At 35.6% G+C, this 20239-nt stretch overlaps 1 protein-coding gene across 1 annotated transcript in view; it reads left to right on the top strand.

Annotated features, from left to right (window-relative positions):
• The window catches only part of coro7 (coronin 7), a 222125-nt gene that overhangs the window by 17693 nt on the left and 184193 nt on the right, over positions 1–20239 (top strand). Inside the window, exon 7 of the mRNA XM_079827381.1 lies at positions 15075–15125. Within this exon, the coding sequence (XP_079683507.1) occupies positions 15075–15125 (51 nt within the window). The remainder of the gene's footprint in view (positions 1–15074; positions 15126–20239) is intronic.

Raw genomic sequence — 20239 nt, 5'->3', positions numbered from 1 at the left:
TCTTGTATATATAATATATATATATTATTAATATAATAGAAATGGTTTTGTTTATATATATATATATATATATATATATATATATATATATATATATATATATATATATATATATATATATATATATATATATATATATATATATATATATATATATATATATATATATTAATATTATATTAATATTATATTAATATTATATATATATATATAAATATATATATATATATATATATATATATATATATATATATTATATTAATATTATATATATATATATTAATACTATAATTAATACTATATTTCTTTAAAAAAATTAAATTAATGCATTTTTTATTTTATTAATTTATTTTAAAAAATTATACGTATTTATTGTAGCATTTTTAAATGAATACATTTTTATATAGTAATTTATTAATTTTATATTTATTGTTTGCAGAGTAGACTTGCGGACAGAAGGTGTTTAGATAAACTGAATCTTCTAATGAACTGTTTACATGAATTTATTGTTTCTTATACATTTTAAAATATTATAAAAAATGAATATATTTATTTTACTTTTAATGTAGGTGTCATTGGAGCTGTTCTATTGCTCATCACCTTTTAGGGTCTTGGTGTTCATAATGTTGATAATATGATGTATAATACTGTCAGGAGGCAAATTTACTTACACACTTCATGTTTCTAGGAGATTTCTGAAATGTGTTTGGAAAGTTATGCATTTGCCACCACAGACAGTAGCACATTCTCACCAATAGATGTCGCCAAAGTGTGTGTGTTTTCCCCATCATGCCTCTCCTCACTGTGGATAATTACACAGATCGGCTCTATTAGAGGAGCACATCATTATCACGTCCCCTGGGGTGAAACTCATAAACCCGGCCGGTGATGGTGGTGCCATTGAGGTCTGTCGAGCTTGTGAATCAGTAAATCTGATTGGAGGAAGCTGGCCTCAATATCAGCCCTTTTGTCTTTTACACATCAGGAGGACAAACACTTAATATAGCAAATGTGTCAGAATGATTGTGACTCATTTGAAAGTGTCTTTTCCTCACCGCAGATGTGTTTCGATTTCTGGACACAAAAGGTTTGAGTGTTTTGATTGAGTTTATGGAAAGAGTTTTGTGGATGAAGATGTACTGGACTTTGAAAACCGAATGGCATAATGTCTTCCGCTAGAAGCTGAGAGCTCAAAGCAAACCTGAATTTGGCGGCATCTACAGCTTGACTTTGTTGCGTTTGAAGTATTGCGTAGAGAGGAGAGTTCAGCCCTCACCTGGCCCCCAGGAGCCCGGCGCCAGACCCCCAGAGCGGCTGATTTAGCACCCTAGAGGAGAGAGACTGACTTGGGTACAGAGAGGCACGCTCACCCGCCCCTGCAGGAGGAAATGGGGAGCAATCCATAAAGAAATAATAACATGCTGCAGAGCTTTTCCATCAGCCTGTTTAATGCTCTCAGAGGTGCAGAGCCAAAGGATGCTGGAGTTTATGGCTGGAGGAGGAATTTTGGGATTAGTTTATGAGGAAAAAATAGGTCGTTAGAGTTTGCACTGAATGCTTTGTGCTTTGTGCTGCTTCAAGACGGTAGTTGCTCCTGTTTTAACTTATTGTTGTCTTTTATATTGGGCAAAATAGTGGTTGACATTAATATTTATACTATTTATATTTATTTATTTTAGCATTTTATATTAATGTGTTATTTTTTTAATAATTTATTATGGTTTTATATTAATTTACAAATTTGTTATAGTATTTGTATTTATTTAATTATTATTTCATTTTTGTATGTGAATAAAATTTTATACACATTTTTTAATTATTTCTATATTTTATTTTTTTATTATTATTGTTTTATATTAACTTATATTTTTATATTCCTTTTAACATTTTTACATTAAGTGTTTGTATATAATTTTTTTTATTAATTTATCATTTTTATATTTAATTTAAAAATGTTATATTACTTTATTATTTTGTATGACAGTTTATTCTTTTTTATATTAACTTAGTTTGTTAAATTATTTTTTATTTATAAATTTTAACATTTTTATATTAAATCATTTTAATTTAATCTTCATTTATTAATTTTATATTAATGTTTTTTTTAAACAAAAATATATTAATGTATATTTTTATACAAATTTTTGTTGTTTTTTATAATATTTAAAAAAAATTATATTAAGTTATTATTATAACAATAACTATATATATATATATATATATATATATATATATATATATATATATATATATATATATATATATATATATATATATATATATATATATATATATATATATATATATATATATATATATATAATATATTTTAGTTTTTTTTAACTTTTTAATTGATATTTTATATTTATTCCTTTTAGCATTTGTACATATTTTTATATTAATAATTTATTATTTTATTAACTTCAACATTATATTAATTAGTTTTAGGATCTTAACCTATTAATTTTATATTCATTTATTTTTAATTTACTAATTTGTAATTTTATTCTAATTTGTCATTATATAGTGTTTTATACTTTTTTTATATATTTTTTTACATTTTAAAAATATATATTTATTTTAACAATTATATATTAATTTATTACATTTTATTTAATTTATTTTTTATATTAATATATTACATTTTAATATTATGTTTATATTTTAATTCATATGTAAACGTATATATTTATAATACTAAGCTATATTCCATCCGGAACCCATTAAGACTAACACCTCATCATGACAGTGGACCAGAATGCATCCTAAAATTTCAGAGGAGAGTCAGAGAGTTAAAATACAAATGAGACAAAGCTATAAATGTGACACTGGATCACAGACTGAACTCCGAGGTTGTGCCCTCAGTCGAGTCGAGCTGTAATTTAAGAGAATAGGCTCTCCAATCTCCCCAGATCCACCTTATTAAAGCAAATAAGCACTGCCAACATGTGCGTTCAATTCCAGCCGTTTTCCCCCATTAGGTGAACGGGAGGAGAGGGCGGCAGCGGAGAGCGCGGCTCGTGACAGGCCTCGTTTGGAGGCATGGACGCGCATATTTTATGACACGGCTGCGTGCACAAATGCCTGCCACATGAACGCAGAGGCTTTGTTCCAGCGACAGTGGAAGTTTATGATTAAAGCATTAAAGCAGGTGTTGATTTATGGGCTTGTGACTGTGCTTTTGAGGGCAACACTATTTGTATTTTTGAAAGTATATTCTGTAGTATAAAAGTGTTTTTTTAAAACAAATTTCCATTTATTCTACAGACCATTGTTATTTTAGTTATCTAAAACCATAAAAATAAAAATAAAACTTTAAATAAAGTGAAAAATAGTATTAATATATAAAAAATAATAATATTTAAAAAATAATTTTGCCAGCTAGTTTTCATTTAGTTTAACTTGATGTGCTAAAGCTGAAAATTAATAATAAAAAAAAAAAAAAAAAAAAAAAAAAAAAAATATATATATATATATATATATATATATATATATATATATATATATATATATATATATATATATATATATATATATATATATATATATATATATATATATATATATATATATATATACAACAAACAAAAGCACAACAAAATTACTAAAACTTTAATTAAAATTAAAACAGAAAAAATAAAAATATTAATAAAAACTATAATAGTATCTCAGTAATGAAATAACACTACTACAGACGTGAAGAGATACGTTATTACTTTTACATGTAGTCAGACGTTTAGTAGTAAACAAAAGTAGTACATTCAGCATCTGGCTCTCATTCACCATCTCAAACATATCTTCAAAACCAATATTTTAATCGCTGACAGCTTCTTCAGCAGATCCACAATCTAAGAAGTGTCCACACTCTCAGAAAAAAAGATACAGTGGAGGTACAGTTTTGTTCCTTGGGGAACAAAATGTATAACCGTACCTTTAAAGGTCCACAATTGGTCCTTAGGGTACAATAATACCATTGTTTTCCACTACTTAGAGCAGGGGTAGGCAAGGCACTGAGGAAAAGACAGGAGGAAGAGCTAGAGGTAGCAGAGCTGAAGATGTTGAGGTTCTCTTTGGGAGTGACGAGGATGGATAGGATCAGGAATGAGTACATCAGGGACAGCACATGTGAGATGTTTTGGAGACAAAGTTAGAGAGGCGAATCGAGTAATGTAAGGCGATGATCTGCACGAACACAAATACTCTTATCTCGCTGAAATCTTGACGGATTTACAAATGGTTTGGTTTCTTACAAATGTTATTAACGTGGCTATAATTATGGATGCTTGAACAAATTATGAATAATTTTTCATAAGTATGCAGTGGCATAACTACATCTCTGACGTTTATAACAAACCAAACAGTTTGAAAATCGGTAGAAAATTGAGCAAGTTATGGTTATTTAAAAAGTGCAAGCACCATGAAAACAATGTTACGAGTGAGCGAGCTGCCTGTGACAAGATGGCCGCCAGGTGCGGACGTCGACCTCCATTGGCCAGCAGCGCGGATGAGACATCTAGCCTTTATTATGCATATCTATGGTGTAGCGTGCCATTTGGGACCTGGGGTGCTTCTTAATATCCCTCCTCGTTTCCTCGCTCCTCCGTCCTCCATCCTATGACCCGGAAACCGACCGAGCTCAGCCATCTTGTAGGACATCTCAAATCTCTAATTGCGTCGAGAGGAGGCGAGGATCGAGGAGTGAGGAGGCTTCCTGAGGAGTCATGGGCGAGGATACACGGGTGTATCCTTTGCGGAAGTGTTTTATCAACTAAACGTGACACGTATAAATTCTCCTCCCCCTTCACATCTTGCCACAGTTTATTCATTATTATTATTATGTTTACATGTACAAGACACAAATGTATGTCAAATAACAACAACTGACAGTTGCAGAATTATATCAAAGCACAAGCAAATGAAAGAAACAAACTGTAATACTATACAACAAATAAAAAGCAGTTAATAACTGGGAATAATTAGTTGTTACTAATAACTGGTAATATTAAATACAATATGGACAAATGTGGTATTGTGTAGGGGTTGAAACTATTACAATATGAATAGTTATCTCTAATGTTCAAGATTCCCGATGTGCAAACTAAATCCAGCGGTGTAGAGTCATCATTAATTGACGACGCTTTGAAGTGACGCTAAAGGGAGCGAGGATATATAATTTCACTTCATTCAATTCCTCCGTCCTCACGTCTTTTCCTTGCATCCTTCCCTCGCTTCCTAAAGGGGTGGAGCTAAGACACGAGAAAAGGAGGCGAGGAAAGGAAACGAGGATGCACAAATAAGAATTGAGAAGCACCCAGGGCCTTTAAGGTGCTTTGTTTGTATCCCTGTAGCTCTTCCGGTTTCCCGCTTTGAATAACTAAAAAACAGATACTGCCACCAGCTGGTATGGAAAGCCATTTCCTCTTACGCAGGCGCAGAACGGACGTGCTACTTGGCCGTCGGCTGTCGAGCGTCGGCTTGGTGTGTCAGGGCAACTTTAGACCCAGACCTTGAAGACGTGAGCCAACGTGTGCCAACTCTGCAGTCTGCTTTTGTCGCTTCTAGTTGGTCAGCGTCGGTTTGGTGTGTTCCTTGCTTAAAGGGTTAGTTCACCCAAAAATGAAAATTCTGTCATTAATTACTCACTCTCATGTCGTTCGACACCCGTAAGACCTCCGTTCATATTCGGAACACAAATGAAGATATTTTTGTTGAAAGCTGATGGCTGAGAAAGGCTTCAGACAGGCCTCCATTTGCATTCAGTACATTTACACTCCCAAGACCCATAAAAGGCACTTAAAACGTTGTTACAAAGTCCATCTCACCACAGTGACTCTACAATAATTTTACGAAGCGACGACAATAGTTTTTATGCGCAAAAAACAAACAAAATAACGCCTTTATCCAACTTGTTATTGTCTTCCGTGTGTGCCTCCACGACGCATGCGCGAGAATATGACGCAGATCCGGCGTTCGGACACATGACCCAGAACTGATTTGTTTACGAGCAGACGAAGACGCGCGTGTCTAAGCTGTTGGATTCTACATTGATCGTGCTTTAGGTCTCGGCGTAGTTCTCAAAATGGGGCTAAAGTGTGCATTCCATGGAGACCCGAACCCCGGCGCTACGTCATATTCTCGCGCATGCGTCATGGTGCTTTGTGAGTTCACGGCAGAGGCCAAAACGGAAGACAAGAACAAGTTGAATAAAGTCGTTATTTAGATTTTTTTTTTGCGCACAAAAACTATTGTTGTCGCTTCGTAAAATTATTGTAGAGCCACTGTGGTGAGATGGACTTTGTAACGACGTTTTAAGTGCCTTTTATGGGTCTTGGGAGTGTAAATGTACTGAATGCCAATGGAGGCCTATCTGATGCCTTTCTCAGCCATCAGCTTTACACGAAAATATCTTCATTTGCGTTCCGAAGATTTTCATTTTTGGGTGAACTAACCCTTTAAGGGTTAAGAAAACTGTTGGCATGTTATCTTTTTAACGCATCAAAATAATAGACAATAATTCTATTGAATTTCATTATAATACTATAGCGGCCAGGGCTGCTGTTCACACTTTGTTGTGCATTACAGTGAAGAGGCCTGTGGGAAGTTTACTTGAGCGCATTCAGATGAATGTGAGAAGTGTCAATCTGAGCTCAAACTGCACGCATTGATTAAACAGCTGTTGCTGTACACACACACACAGCGTTTGGCTCCTGCGTTTGCATGTGTGCTGTGCGTTTCGTTCATTGCAGCATGTGCGTTCAGTCTCCCTGTGATGGGCGTCAGGGGTCGGACGGGTCAGACTGTGTGTAGTCTGTTAAGTTTGAGTAGGCATGTAATAAAAACCTCCCTGGTTAAATCCCGAGCCGTACAGGTTCTGATGTGCGATCAGGTTCTTCTGTGTGTTTACCCTGAGGGTAATCTCAGCGGCTGATCTCGGGTCAGGAGTGTCAGATGCGTACGGCCTGTCGGGTCTGGTCTGGGGTCTGTCTGGGGACTGCACGGCCTTGTGGGTGGGCTTCTTACGACGGCCCCTGTTTGCAGTGTCAACCTATAAACAGCAAATAAAATAGCATGACTGCACAGTGCATGACATGAAGGATAGTTTGAACAACACACTGTATTCTCTTGACAGAATACAGAAGTAGTTGCTCGTTTTGAAATGAGGGTTTGATGTACTATGTGGAGCACTAGCATACTGCTTACTGTGCAGTGCACACTGCCAATATTTACTGCCTATATATCCAAAAAGTCAACATTATGCAATGACACATTTCCTACACTACTTATACAGGGTTTCCGCGGGGTCTTAAAAAGTCTAGAATTTCAAAATCAAAATTTTAGGCCTTAAAAAGTCTTAAATTCGCTTAAGTATTCTGTTTTAGGTCTTAAATAATTTTAAACGGGTCTTAATTTTCCTATGTCCATGTAACGCTACCTATAATTCTCATGAAATCCTGCAGCACTTTAGAAGGTTTTTTAAAAATGTTTATTCCGTGGTAGTTCTTTCTTTCGCTAGTCCAAATATAATTTGCTGAATTACGACTACAAATGAGACCAACATGCAGCTCATATTGCAGCCAATCAGCTTTCGTGTTTTTGGAGACTCTCTTTCATATTTTACCACAGACACATAAAACAAATTTTATTCTTCAGCTAATAGTCCTCCAGTTTTTCGTGTTTCTGCGATTATTAAATATAATGAAAAATCAACATGCATTTTTTGAGATCCTGCATTATTTGTAAACCAAAATAAACAAGATTTATGTATTCAGTTTATTATATTGTCATGTGTGGCTATTGTGCATCTAACATAATACATAATATGGTAAATGTGGTGTCCTAATTATGAAAAAAATGCAAATGCTAATTTCTGGAAATCAGTAATTTTGATCGCAAAAATCACAAAAAAAGTCGCAAAATCCTGGTGGGATTAAGCTATGAGGAAGAGCAAGTTTATCGATACAAGTTTATCGATTTGCTCAATTTGAATAAATTAATTTACTATTAAGTAAATTTGTGACTGCATTGCCTTTATAGGTCTTAAATTTCATTCATAATGGTCTTAAAAAGGTCTCAAAAAGTCTTAAATTTGACTTGGTGAAACCTAAAGAAACCCTGTTATAGTATGATACATTGTTTACATGTAGAAGGAACAGCAGCAGAAACGTCTGAGAGAGTGAAGTAATGATCAGTGACTTAACAGTATAAGATGGGTAGAGTAGTTTGTAATCTGAGCTCTGATGGCTCTGCTCTTTTATTTGAGGTTATTCAGCAGTAAATGCAGCATGTCACTGTGGAATAGTGTGGCTCTGTGTGAGCGGTCACTGTTTGTGCTGTTGTTTTGGTTTTGGTGACTTGTGTCTGGTGTGTTTGTCTGGAGAAGAGGTGGCAGTGGTTACTCAAACCACTCAGTGACTGGTGTGTTGCCTATGAAGGCAGTATTTAAAGACATCACAGGCTCATTCCAGCTGTTCTAGCGGAGACATTTTGATTGTAAAGATACTTTTGTTTTGTTGTTGTTAAATAACTGTATATTTTCCTGGGTCAAAAATGGTCTTCGGTGGTGGTTGACACACACACACACACACACACACACACACACACACACACACACACACACACACACACACACACACACACACACACACACACACACACACACACACACACATGTTTGTTTTTGTGAAATGTGAGGACATTCCATAGGCGTAATGGTTTTTATACCGTATTTTCTATCCCCTTACACTGCCCCTGCCCCTAAACCGCACACACACACACACACACACACACACACACACACACACACACACACACACACACACACACACACACACACACACACACACACACACACTGCCCCTAAACCTGCCCCTCACAGGAGACTGTGCAGTTCACTTTCTGTGAAAAAAACTCATTCTGTATGATTTATAAGCATTTTGAAAAGTGAGGACATGGGGAACGTCCTCATATTTCACCCTCTTTTTGTCATACCCATGTCATTATACACATTTGTGTCCTGATATTTCACAAAAACATGCCCACACACACAAACACACTCACACATACACCCAACCCACATGATCTGCGAGCGCAATACTGACAATAAATTTAAAAAATGCTAGTAATTTTGAAAAAAAAAAAAAAATTCAATGCAGGAAAAACCCTGATAGAAGTACTAAAATATTAATATCAATGGTTCAGTCTGATTAGAAATGGGCTAGTTTACACCATATGTCTGTTACACATTGCCCTATTATGCTATTTTTTTCATTTGTTTTGGAGGCCTACTATAATAAGGTATTTTAATGGCTTTTTTATGTAAAGCAGTTTGAATTAGCATTGTGTATGAAATGTGCTATATAAATAAACTTGCCTTGCTTACTGCAGTGCATTCAAGCGCAAATAAACTTTAATTTTCTCATACATTGCAGCATTTTCTCACAGTGTCTGAAATGATTCGGTAAATGATCCAATCTCTCTAAACCCCGCCTTTCTGAGAACCTACTCTGCTCTGATTGGTCAGATGGCCCAGTCTGTTGTGATTGGTCTACTCTGCTCTAATTGGTCAGATGACCCAGTCTGTTGCGATTTGGTCTACTCTGCTCTGATTGGTCAGATGGCCCAGTCTGTTGTGATTGGTCTACTCTGCTCTGATTGGTCAGATGGCCCAGTCTGTTGCGATTTGGTCTACTCTGCTCTGATTGGTCAGATGGCCCAGTCTGTTGGGATTGGTCTACTCTGCTCTGATTGGTCAGATGACCCAGTCTGTTGTGATTGGTCTACTCTGATTGGTCAGATGGCCCAGTCTGTTGTGATTTGTCTACTCTGCTCTGATTGGTCAGATGACCCAGTCTGTTGTGATTGGTCTACTCTGCTCTGATTGGTCAGATGGCCCAGTCTGTTGTGATTGGTCTACTCTGCTCTGATTGGTCAGATGGCCCAGTCTGTTTTGATTGGTCTACTCAGATTGGTCAGATGGCCCAGTCTGTTGTGATTTGTCTACTCTGCTCTGATTGGTCAGATGACCCAGTCTGTTGTGATTGGTCTACTCTGCTCTGATTGGTCAGATGGCCCAGTCTGTTGTGATTGGTCTACTCGGCTCTGATTGGTCAGATGGCCCAGTCTGTTGTGATTGGTCTACTCGGCTCTGATTGGTCAGATGGCCCAGTCTGTTGTGATTGGTCTACTCGGCTCTGATTGGTCAGATGGCCCAGTCTGTTGTGATTGGTCTACTCGGCTCTGATTGGTCAGATGGCCCAGTCTTTTTTGATTGGTCTACTCAGCTCTGATTGGTCAGATGGCCCAGTCTGTTGTCATGATCAGCGGGACACCGGTAGAGAGAGTGAGCAGCTTCAAATACCTGGGTGTGAACATCTCCGAGGATCTGACCTGGACTACACACATCCAGACACAGGTGAAAAAAGCCAGGCAAAGACTGTACCACCTGCGCCAGCTGAGGAAATTCAGGGTTTCACCAGCCATCCTGAAAACTTTCTATCGAGGGGCGATAGAAAGTGTCCTGACTCAGTGCATCACAGCGTGGTACGGGAACAGCACCAGTCACGACTGCAAAGCCCTGCAAAGAGTGGTGCGCTTATCCGAGCGCATCTCAGGCTCAGCTCTCCCGTCTCTGCAGGACATCTTCACCAAACGCTGCAGAGGTAGAGCTACTAAAATCATCAGAGACATTAATCACCCTGCAAACTCTCACTTCACCCTGCTGCCATCTGGTAAACGCTTCCGTAGCCTGATGGCAAAGACTGAAAGACTCAGGAGGAGTTTCTTCCCCCAGGCCATCAGACTCCTGAACTCAGTCACGTGACTTCACTTCACCCCCGCACACACATAAACATCCAGTTTAAACATTAACATCCACATACTGCCATTGCACTGCACTTTACTTTCCTATTGTTACTGCGTAACAACCTGTAATAAACCTTGCACATTATACTTCCTTATATATACATATATATATATATTTATGTTAACCACTTATTTCTAAGTCTACAGTTTATCTCACTTATCATATCCACTTATTTTTTTATATTTTTATATTTTAATTTTTATATTTTTATTTTTATCTTATTTCCTATTTTTATCTTTTACTTGATTTATTTATAATTCTACTTATGTTAATACTTTTTATTCTAATTTTATTCTATTTCTATTTTAATTTCTTGTAACTGTTATTTGCACTGTCCATGGAGCGGACCTGTTTACATTTCACTGCCAGTTGTATATTGTGTATATAACTGTGTATGTGACAAATAAAACTCTTGAATCTTGAATCTTGGTCTACTCGGCTCTGATTGGTCAGATGGCCCAGTCTGTTGTGATTGGTCTACTCGGCTCTGATTGGTCAGATGGCCCAGTCTGTTGTGATTGGTCTACTCTGCTCTGATTGGTCAGATGGCCCAGTCTGTTTTGATTGGTCTACTCTGCTCTGATTGGTCAGATGGCCTGGTCTGTTGTTATTGTACACCGTGTGTGTGTCTGAAACGAAACGTCCATTATCATATCTGCGTTTCAGCTCTGGATCTTCCTCAGCACTTGATACACAGTGACACAAACAGTAACGATGGCATCGGTTTTACTTTGCACTTTGATCTTTGAAACTTTGCAGAGCTTTTACATTCACAAACAGCTGTAATACACACTACATGAAATGTAATATTCTAAAACGCATAATGGGGCACTTTAACATGTGTAGTGCTGCTTGACTTGATATTGCGAACTTTAGATTTCTACAGTAGCTCAAAATGATTTTGAAACCCTTTGTGTCCTGATAGTAGTCGACTGTGCTGTGTTTTTATGGTGTGTGAGGACTCTTGAGAGAATGTGTCAGTCTCTGGTCTTCATTAAGGATTTGTTGTGTTGAGTGAAAGACGTAGTGCCGGTCGCAGCCTGTTCCTATTAGCCTTCATTTCCCCTCGCTGATCTGATTCTCTCTCCTGATTGGCTGTCTTTGAGTGTAATGGGGTCGTCTGATGGTCACCGATTGACTGAACTGATTATGACGTTGACTTCAGTCTACACCAGGATTTATTCTGCCAGTTATGTTGACAGACTCGTAACAAATACCACATGAAGCCATTTCTACCGTATAATAATCCAGGCCCAGCGTACTTATCACTACACTGAAACTCAAGCCTAAAGAATCACAGTACAATCAAGAAAGTGCTGTATTAAGTTTTCTGCATTTTGATGCTCCCGCGACTGTGGGAAATTGTGGCATAGTGTTGATGCCTAGAAGAGTATATGTTATGATTTTTTTGATGATTTAAAAAAAAAAAAAAGTAAATGCATGATATTAATGTTGGGGGGGAAATATATATTTAAAGAATTATATCAAAATATTTTGAGTTTACAAAATACTTCAATTGTTAGAAAACAGAAAATAGTAACTTTTTTATTAACATTCCTCAATGTAGCCTTATGTTTTTTTATTATTAATGAAGATAATATTTAATTATTTTTGCTGATATTTTGAATTTATGCTAGTGTAATATAGTTATATTTTAACCTGGGTTTATGTTAACAGCCATTTCTGCCATTTCTACCATATACTAATTAAGGCCCTTCGAAAACAAAAGCGTAAAGAATATATTTTTACAATCATGAAAGTGTAAAATCAAGATTTTTGACCTTTTTTAATAGTGATTGTGGGAAAATGTTGTTGATATTCTAGAGAGCAGATATACTGTATGTTTTTAAATATATAACCATTATATCATTTAGTTTAATAAATGAAATTATGATGATTCATTGATTACGATGATTATTTTAAATATTTAAAATGTATACAAATAAAATATGTATATTATTAATGAATAAATAAAACTTTTAATGAAAGTTGATTTTACTACAAATTGACTTGAGGTGAAAATTCTCTCATTATTTACTCACCCTCATGTTGTTTCAAACCTGTATGAGTTTCTTTCTTCTACTGAACACAAAAGATGATATTTTGAAGAATATGAGTAATCCAGCAGTTGATGGACCCCATTGACAATCATAGTAGGAATAAAAATACTATGGAAAAGTCAATGGGGTCCATCAGCTTTTTGGTTACCGACATTCTTTAAAATATCTTCTTTTGTGTTCAGCAGAAGAAAGAAACTCATACAGGTTTGAAACAACATGAGGGTGAGTAAATAATGACAACATTTCAATTTCTTGAGTGAACTATCCCTTTAAATATTAGAAAACAGAATTTTTTCCCCCCTTACATTTCTCCTTAATGTCGCCTCAGCATCCATATTATTAAATAAATAAATATATATTTCTTTATTCTGCTATTTAAAGACACTAAATATTCAAATATATTACTGATCAGCTCATTTCAATTATCATAAAGTCATAATGAAAATAAAATAAAATGTTGAAAATACGATTTTAAATGTCCTCATTATTAGATAAAAAGTCTAAAATATGACATGCTAAGTCATAATTATAAGATAAAATGTTGAAAATGTGATTTTAAAAGTCCTCATTATTAGATAAAAAGTCAAAAATATGACATGCTTAGTCATAATTATAAGATACAATGTTGAAAATGTGATTTTAAAAGTCCTCATTATAAGATAAAAAGTCATAAATATGACATGCTAAGTCATAATTATAAGATAAATGTTAAAAATATGATTTTAAAAGTCCTCGTTATTGGATAAAAAGTCTAAAATTTGACATGCTAAGTCATAATTATAAGATAAAATGTTAAAAATATGATTTTAAAAGTCCTCATTATTAGATAAAAATTCTAAAATATGACTTGCTAAGTCATAATTATAAGATAAAATGTTGAAAATATGATTTTAAAAGTCCTCATTATTAGATAAAAAGTCTAAAATATGACATGCTAAGTCATAATTATAAGATAAAATGTTAAAAATATAATTTTAAAAGTCCTCATTATTAGATAAAAAGTCTAAAATATGACATGCTAAGTCATAATTATAAGATAAATGTTAAAAATATGATTTTAAAAGTCCTCGTTATTGGATAAAAAGTCTAAAATATGACATGCTAAGTCATAATTATAAGATAAAATGTTGAAAATATGATTTTAAAAGTCCTCATTATTAGATAAAAAGTCTAAAATATGACATGCTAAGTCATAATTATAAGATAAAATGTTAAAAATATAATTTTAAAAGTCCTCATTATTAGATAAAAAGTCTAAAATATGACTTGCTAAGTCATAATTATAAGATAAATGTTAAAAATATGATTTTAAAAGTCCTCATTATTGGATAAAAAGTCTAAAATATGACATGCTAAGTCATAATCATAAGATAAAATGTTGAAAATATGATTTTAAAAGTCCTCATTATTGGATAAAAAGTCTAAAATATGACATGCTAAGTCATAATTATAAGATAAAATGTTAAAAATATGATTTTAAAAGTCCTCATTATTAGATAAAAATTCTAAAATATGACTTGCTAAGTCATAATTATAAGATAAAATGTTGAAAATATGATTTTAAATGTCCTCATTATTAGATAAAAAGTAAAAAAAATATGATATTAAAAGTCTTAATAATGAGATAAAAAGTCATAAATATGACATGCTGAGTCATTGTGAGCTGAGCAGTTGAAATTAGGCCTTTAAAAATTCTGAGATAAAAATTCAATATTTTGGATAAAAATTATGACTTAAAAATCTCAATCCTAATTATGATATAAAAATGCTGAAATTAGATTTTAAAAAATCTAAATTATGACCAAAACACACACGAAGACATTTAAGAGATGAAATCATGCCTGTTTTGTTTTTTTAAAAGCACTTTACACTTATGATTCACACTTATAATAATAATATTTACATTATTTTTTTCATTTTGTGCAACATATTTTTTTACATGCGTTTTTTACATTTTTGAAATCAGTTTTTACAACAGAAATGAATCAATCAAAAACTTACTTTAATTTCCTGTCATCGCTGTAAAGCAGCTTTGAAGCATCTGTGTTGTGAAAAGCACTAGAGAAATGAAGGTGACTTGACTTGACTAAAGTTTGACATGCTGAACTAATGTTATTATGATATATTTTAACCTCTCTTCTTTTTTTTCTTAGGACAAAAAGCTGCGACTCTTTGACCCGCGGGCCCAGCCATCAGCCGTTCAGGTTTGATTTTACTCTATATTATCTGCTGTTTTGTCCTTTACAGATGGAGTATCTACACAAACACACTGCTCAGGGATTCTGATGACCATATGTTTATTATTTTGTTTCTAACAACTGTTTTTTTTTTTTTTTTTTTTACATTTCTTTATTCACATTTCTTTATTTCAATGTGTAAAATGTTTTAAACCAATTACTTTTGTCGTAGTTAAGTTGTGTGGAGAACTAATCAACGAATTTCCATGACTTTTCCACAACTTGTTCATTCTTTCTTGATTGACTGGATTTTTAAAAGAGAATTTTATAGAGATGACTCTCACAATAAACAATTTATAGTGGATGTTGTTACTTTATATTATTATATTTAGAGCTGAATGAAAACTAGAAAAAAATATATATGGAGAAATTTCCATGACTTTTCCATGGTATTTTAGGAGAATGGGAATATGTATAGACTACTGTTCAAAAGTTTGAGTTTGGTATATGATTATTTTTTTTAAATAGGTCTCTTATTCTCACCAAAGCTGCATTTATTGGTTAAATAAACAGTAATTATATTGTGAAATATTATTACAATTTATAATAACTGTTTTCTATGTGAATTATTGTACATTGTAATTGTGATCAAAGCTGTATTTTCAGCATCATTACTCCAGTCTTCAGTGTCACATGATCCTTCAGAAATCATTCTGATATGATGATTTGATGCTCAAGAGATATTTCTGATTATTATCAGCGTTGAAAACAGTTCCACATATTTTTGTGGAAACCATGATACATTTTCTTTTCAAAGTAAGAAAACAGCCGATTAAAAGTATTAATTTATTTAAAAGACAATACTGACCCTGAACTTTTGAACAGTAGTGTAAATGTGTGCATGTGTCCTTATTCACCCTTCTGGTTTCATACCTTGAGCCAATCATTTCAGGCTGTTACTTCAGTGGCTCGTTCTGATTGGCCGACTGATTCACGTACTCTTTCTCATGAGCTGGTGAATCCATGGGAACCCATTCGTTGAACCCTGGGAAACAATACAGTATGATGCCCGTGTGAACATGACTGTGATTGTGTTTTTGACTTTCGCAACCTGTCAGAATCCTGTTTGATAGCTAATCAACCCCACCGATTTCAGCCGGAACGAGGAAGTTCAGGTCAGATCAGACCAAACATTCCCACAGTCCTCGTCAGGGCGGAGCGATGACCTCTCTGGAGGCTTCTCTCAGTGTTTGTGGTGTCTTTAGAAGGTAAATAGAGCTTAGGTGAATCCGATGGGGTCATGGTGGATTAGATATTACCCACGCTGCTCTCTGAGCAAACACACAGTAGCTCTGACACTTTACTGAAAAGATTAGCATCTCGGAAAAGAGTTCGATCAGACGTGTGAGACCTGTCGTGACCACACACACACACACACACACACACACACACACACACACACACACACACACACACACACACACACACACACACACACACACACACACACACACACACACACACACACACACACACACACACACACACACACACACACACACACACACACACACACACACACACACACACACACACACACACACACACACACACACACACACATACTGTATATCCTCTAAAAATGCCTTTTTTTCATGTGATCTGATTGCAAATGGACGGCTCAGTTGTTTTGTATGCATGAAGGATATGTGTTATGGCATGTTTACGTTAATCAAAACATGAACATCATTAAAGCTACACTGTGTGATATTTTCCCCCATCTAGTGGTGAACTTGTATATGACCATCCAGTGAATTTTAGTTTCTGTTCTGTTCAATTCCGATTTCGTTTTAACTCCTACGGTGGCCGATTTAGTCCAAGATTAATATGGCTTCCAGTTCGACCTCGTCCACATTCGACATGGTGCCTGTGGGATATTCTGTGCGCAGGGGGATGGTTGGAACTCAACTGGCCTAATTATTCGGCTAGAAAGAACTGCAGCTAATCCAGAGTGAACTTTGATGATAGTAATGTTTATTCAGTCATCCAATTGCAAGGCATAAACAGGTTTGCATGGATATGTACATAAATGTGGTTTCTGTGAGAGAACAAATTAGGATGGTAAATATACATGATAATGACATGACAGAATATACACAGTTAAGAACTGTATAACTATACTTATAAGTTACATTTGTATAATGTAACCGTAAACCAGAGCTTATTGTACCATATATAGGCGCTAAATGCAGCTGCATTAAAAGGAGCAGAGCTGCCACTGCTAACAAGCGGTGTCGGATTACAAAAGTGTGTGCGCAGGTTTAGCACTGCCGTGCGCTCTGTATAACAAGTGTTAATATGCCGATCAGACCTGATACATATTTCCATCAACATACATTACAAGCAAATATTTTCTATAAACGAATAAACATTGTTAATAACTGAATGACTATTCAAATAGGTGAGCATTATGCTATTGTATGTTGACACAAAAATACTTCTGAGGTAACATCAACTGAATTACATGACACACTCTGAAACACATCCACAATGACAATAACTATTATTACTTACGGAGTTATTAACGCACAGAAATGCCACACAAGGAAAAACAGACTTTTGAGGAATAAACAAGCCAGGAAAACTCCGTATAACTCTGTTACTGGAGCTGCTGAGATGAAAACTCTCTGCGCATGCACCAGACAAGTCTGAACAAGTTGACGCGCACAGTGTTAAAACCTTAAAACGCGAAAGGCGAAGCTTGAATTTACGGGTATGTCCCTCTTTGGCTAATGTTCTTTCAAGATGGAGGGGCAACATGGCGACCACCGTTAGATCCCATTACCTTATGTATTTTCAATGGCATATTATAAACTTACGAGAATACTTTATTACTTGAAAGAAGTAAATATACATTAATGAGCACATATATTTTTGAAAGAACTAAGTGTTTTTAGCTAAGAATAGACTAAAAAAGTTACACAGTGTAGCTTTAAAGAACAGTTGCATCTCTATTGATTTCAAATGATTGCTTGTAACTAAAAGTTGTAAGAATTTTTACTTTTACAGACGTGGCTCAGCATCTGTTGACCAGTGATGATTTTATATAGGCAGGTGCTGTTTTGGAAATTCAATCCGCTTTTAATAACTTTTAAATGTGCTTTGATTGATCAGAATGCTAATGCATTAAAACCTAATTTACACCCATAGACTGTAAAAAAAATATGGATGTAGTGTCCGTGACGTCACCCATAGGATTCTGAAGAGCAGTTTTGAAGCGTAAAGTAGGGTCGAGCTGGCCGTTGCCATCTTGGCAGCGCCTCATTGCGCGTCACTCCCGGATAACAGAAAATGGGCAAAGAGGCGGGACGTGGGCGGAGCTGAGGTGACGCGATGACTAACAGACAGCAGACAAACGACAATCCATCTGTCACTCAAAGTGGCCACTCCCTTAATTATGCAGGACTTTAATGCTTTATATAATGTAAATGAATAAGTTATAAAAAATTCACCCCCCTCACAGTCGTCATGAAGGGCAAAATTAGCCGTATAGACCAAAACCACAATTTGTACCAGACTGTAAACATGTTTTATTCTGCTGTAAAGTTGGGCATTTTAACATGGGGCTCAATGAGATTCTGCTCCCTTCTGGAGTCTGTCCCTAGTGGCCAGTCGATGAATTGCAGTTTAAGTCACTTCCGGATTAGCCGCTTGTTTACAGCTTGACCCTACTCTTTGACACTAGTGAACTTGATCAGCAGTGCTCCTATTATAGGCCCTGTTCCAAATGGTACCCTAAACCCTCGCGGTCTTCCTACGAATCTGCACTTTCATGACGTAACGCCGGTCTCGTGGACTTAACAGACACGTGGTAGCCATTGTTAGTCCACAAAACGGAAAGTGCATATGAAATGTGCCATTTGGGACAGCGCAATAGTCATTGGAGCACGCGACGATTTAGGCCCTGTTCCAAATGGCACACTTCATATGCACTTTCGGTCTTGTGGACTAACAATGGCTACCGCATGCACGAGACTGTACGGTGTCCCATTTGTCATTTTAGATCTCAGAAGTGTTCCCGCGAGTGCCCCCTTTGCGGTCGATATGCGCCCTCGATGCCCGGGTTACACAGCGGACTTCTTCCCGACAGTCAAAGCAGAGTTACGTCATGAAAGTGCGGACTGAGAGGAAGACCGCAAGGGTTTACGGTGCCATTTGGGACAGGGCCTTAGGTTGCATGTGTTGTGAACTTTTCTCTTCTAAAGTGTAGGAAACTCAGAAGATGAAGACCAGGAGACGTCGGGATCAAACAGAAGTTATTCTTTTAATGAGAACTCTCTGTGCTGCAGGTCGTCCGTAAACAGTCGGACTCAAACAGCATACCTGATAGGTTATATACATTCCAAAGGGGGAGGGATTTACATTGAGATTGAACAAAGCATGTAAATTAAATATACAGGTTTTGGGAAAACCCGCCCCGACAGAGTATCTACTACCTACTCCTAATCAGCATAACTATTCAAACGCATAGAGGCAACGACGGTGAGAGTCTGAAAACAGGTCCGGCAGAAATCTCCTGCTGGAAACTCAACCATCTTCCTTTATACCTCAAATGCTCACTGTAAAACAGGCCCAACAGGAAATCTCCTGCTGGAAAACCCCCAGAATTATTATCTATACCGTAAATGCTAAATACAATGTACTTTCTTAAATTTGTAATCTTACACGTGTTTCAGTACTGGTCGTGCATTTGTTTGGCGGGAGGTGAAACTTCCTGGTGGCGCTGGCGCGACGTTCTTCCAGCGTTCCCAGCAGATGTTAGCTGTGACTTACATGTAAACAGAAAAGTTCAACTGTGAGACTACACTTAAAAAAAAAAGGTTCTATATGGCACCAAAAATGGTTCTTTGCTCGTAATCATAGGGGAACCTTTTTTAGTGCTATATAGCACCAATTTTGGTGCTTCAGTGGTTCTTCAGCGGTTCTTCAGAGGTGTTATATAGCACCTTAGGTGAAGAACCTCTGAAGAACCAAAATTCTTCTTCAGCTGGGTTTTTTTTTTTTTAGAGTGTACAGGCATTTTCCTCTTTGTACAGTAATAGTTTGATAGGAATACATTGTAATACAAACCTTAATTTCAT

Source organism: Gobio gobio (assembly GCF_949357685.1).
Source record: "Gobio gobio genome assembly, chromosome: 1".
Lineage (NCBI taxonomy): Eukaryota > Metazoa > Chordata > Actinopteri > Cypriniformes > Gobionidae > Gobio > Gobio gobio.
The sequence above is the reverse complement of the archived record's forward strand: the minus strand, read 5'-3'. Positions and strand labels throughout refer to the sequence as shown.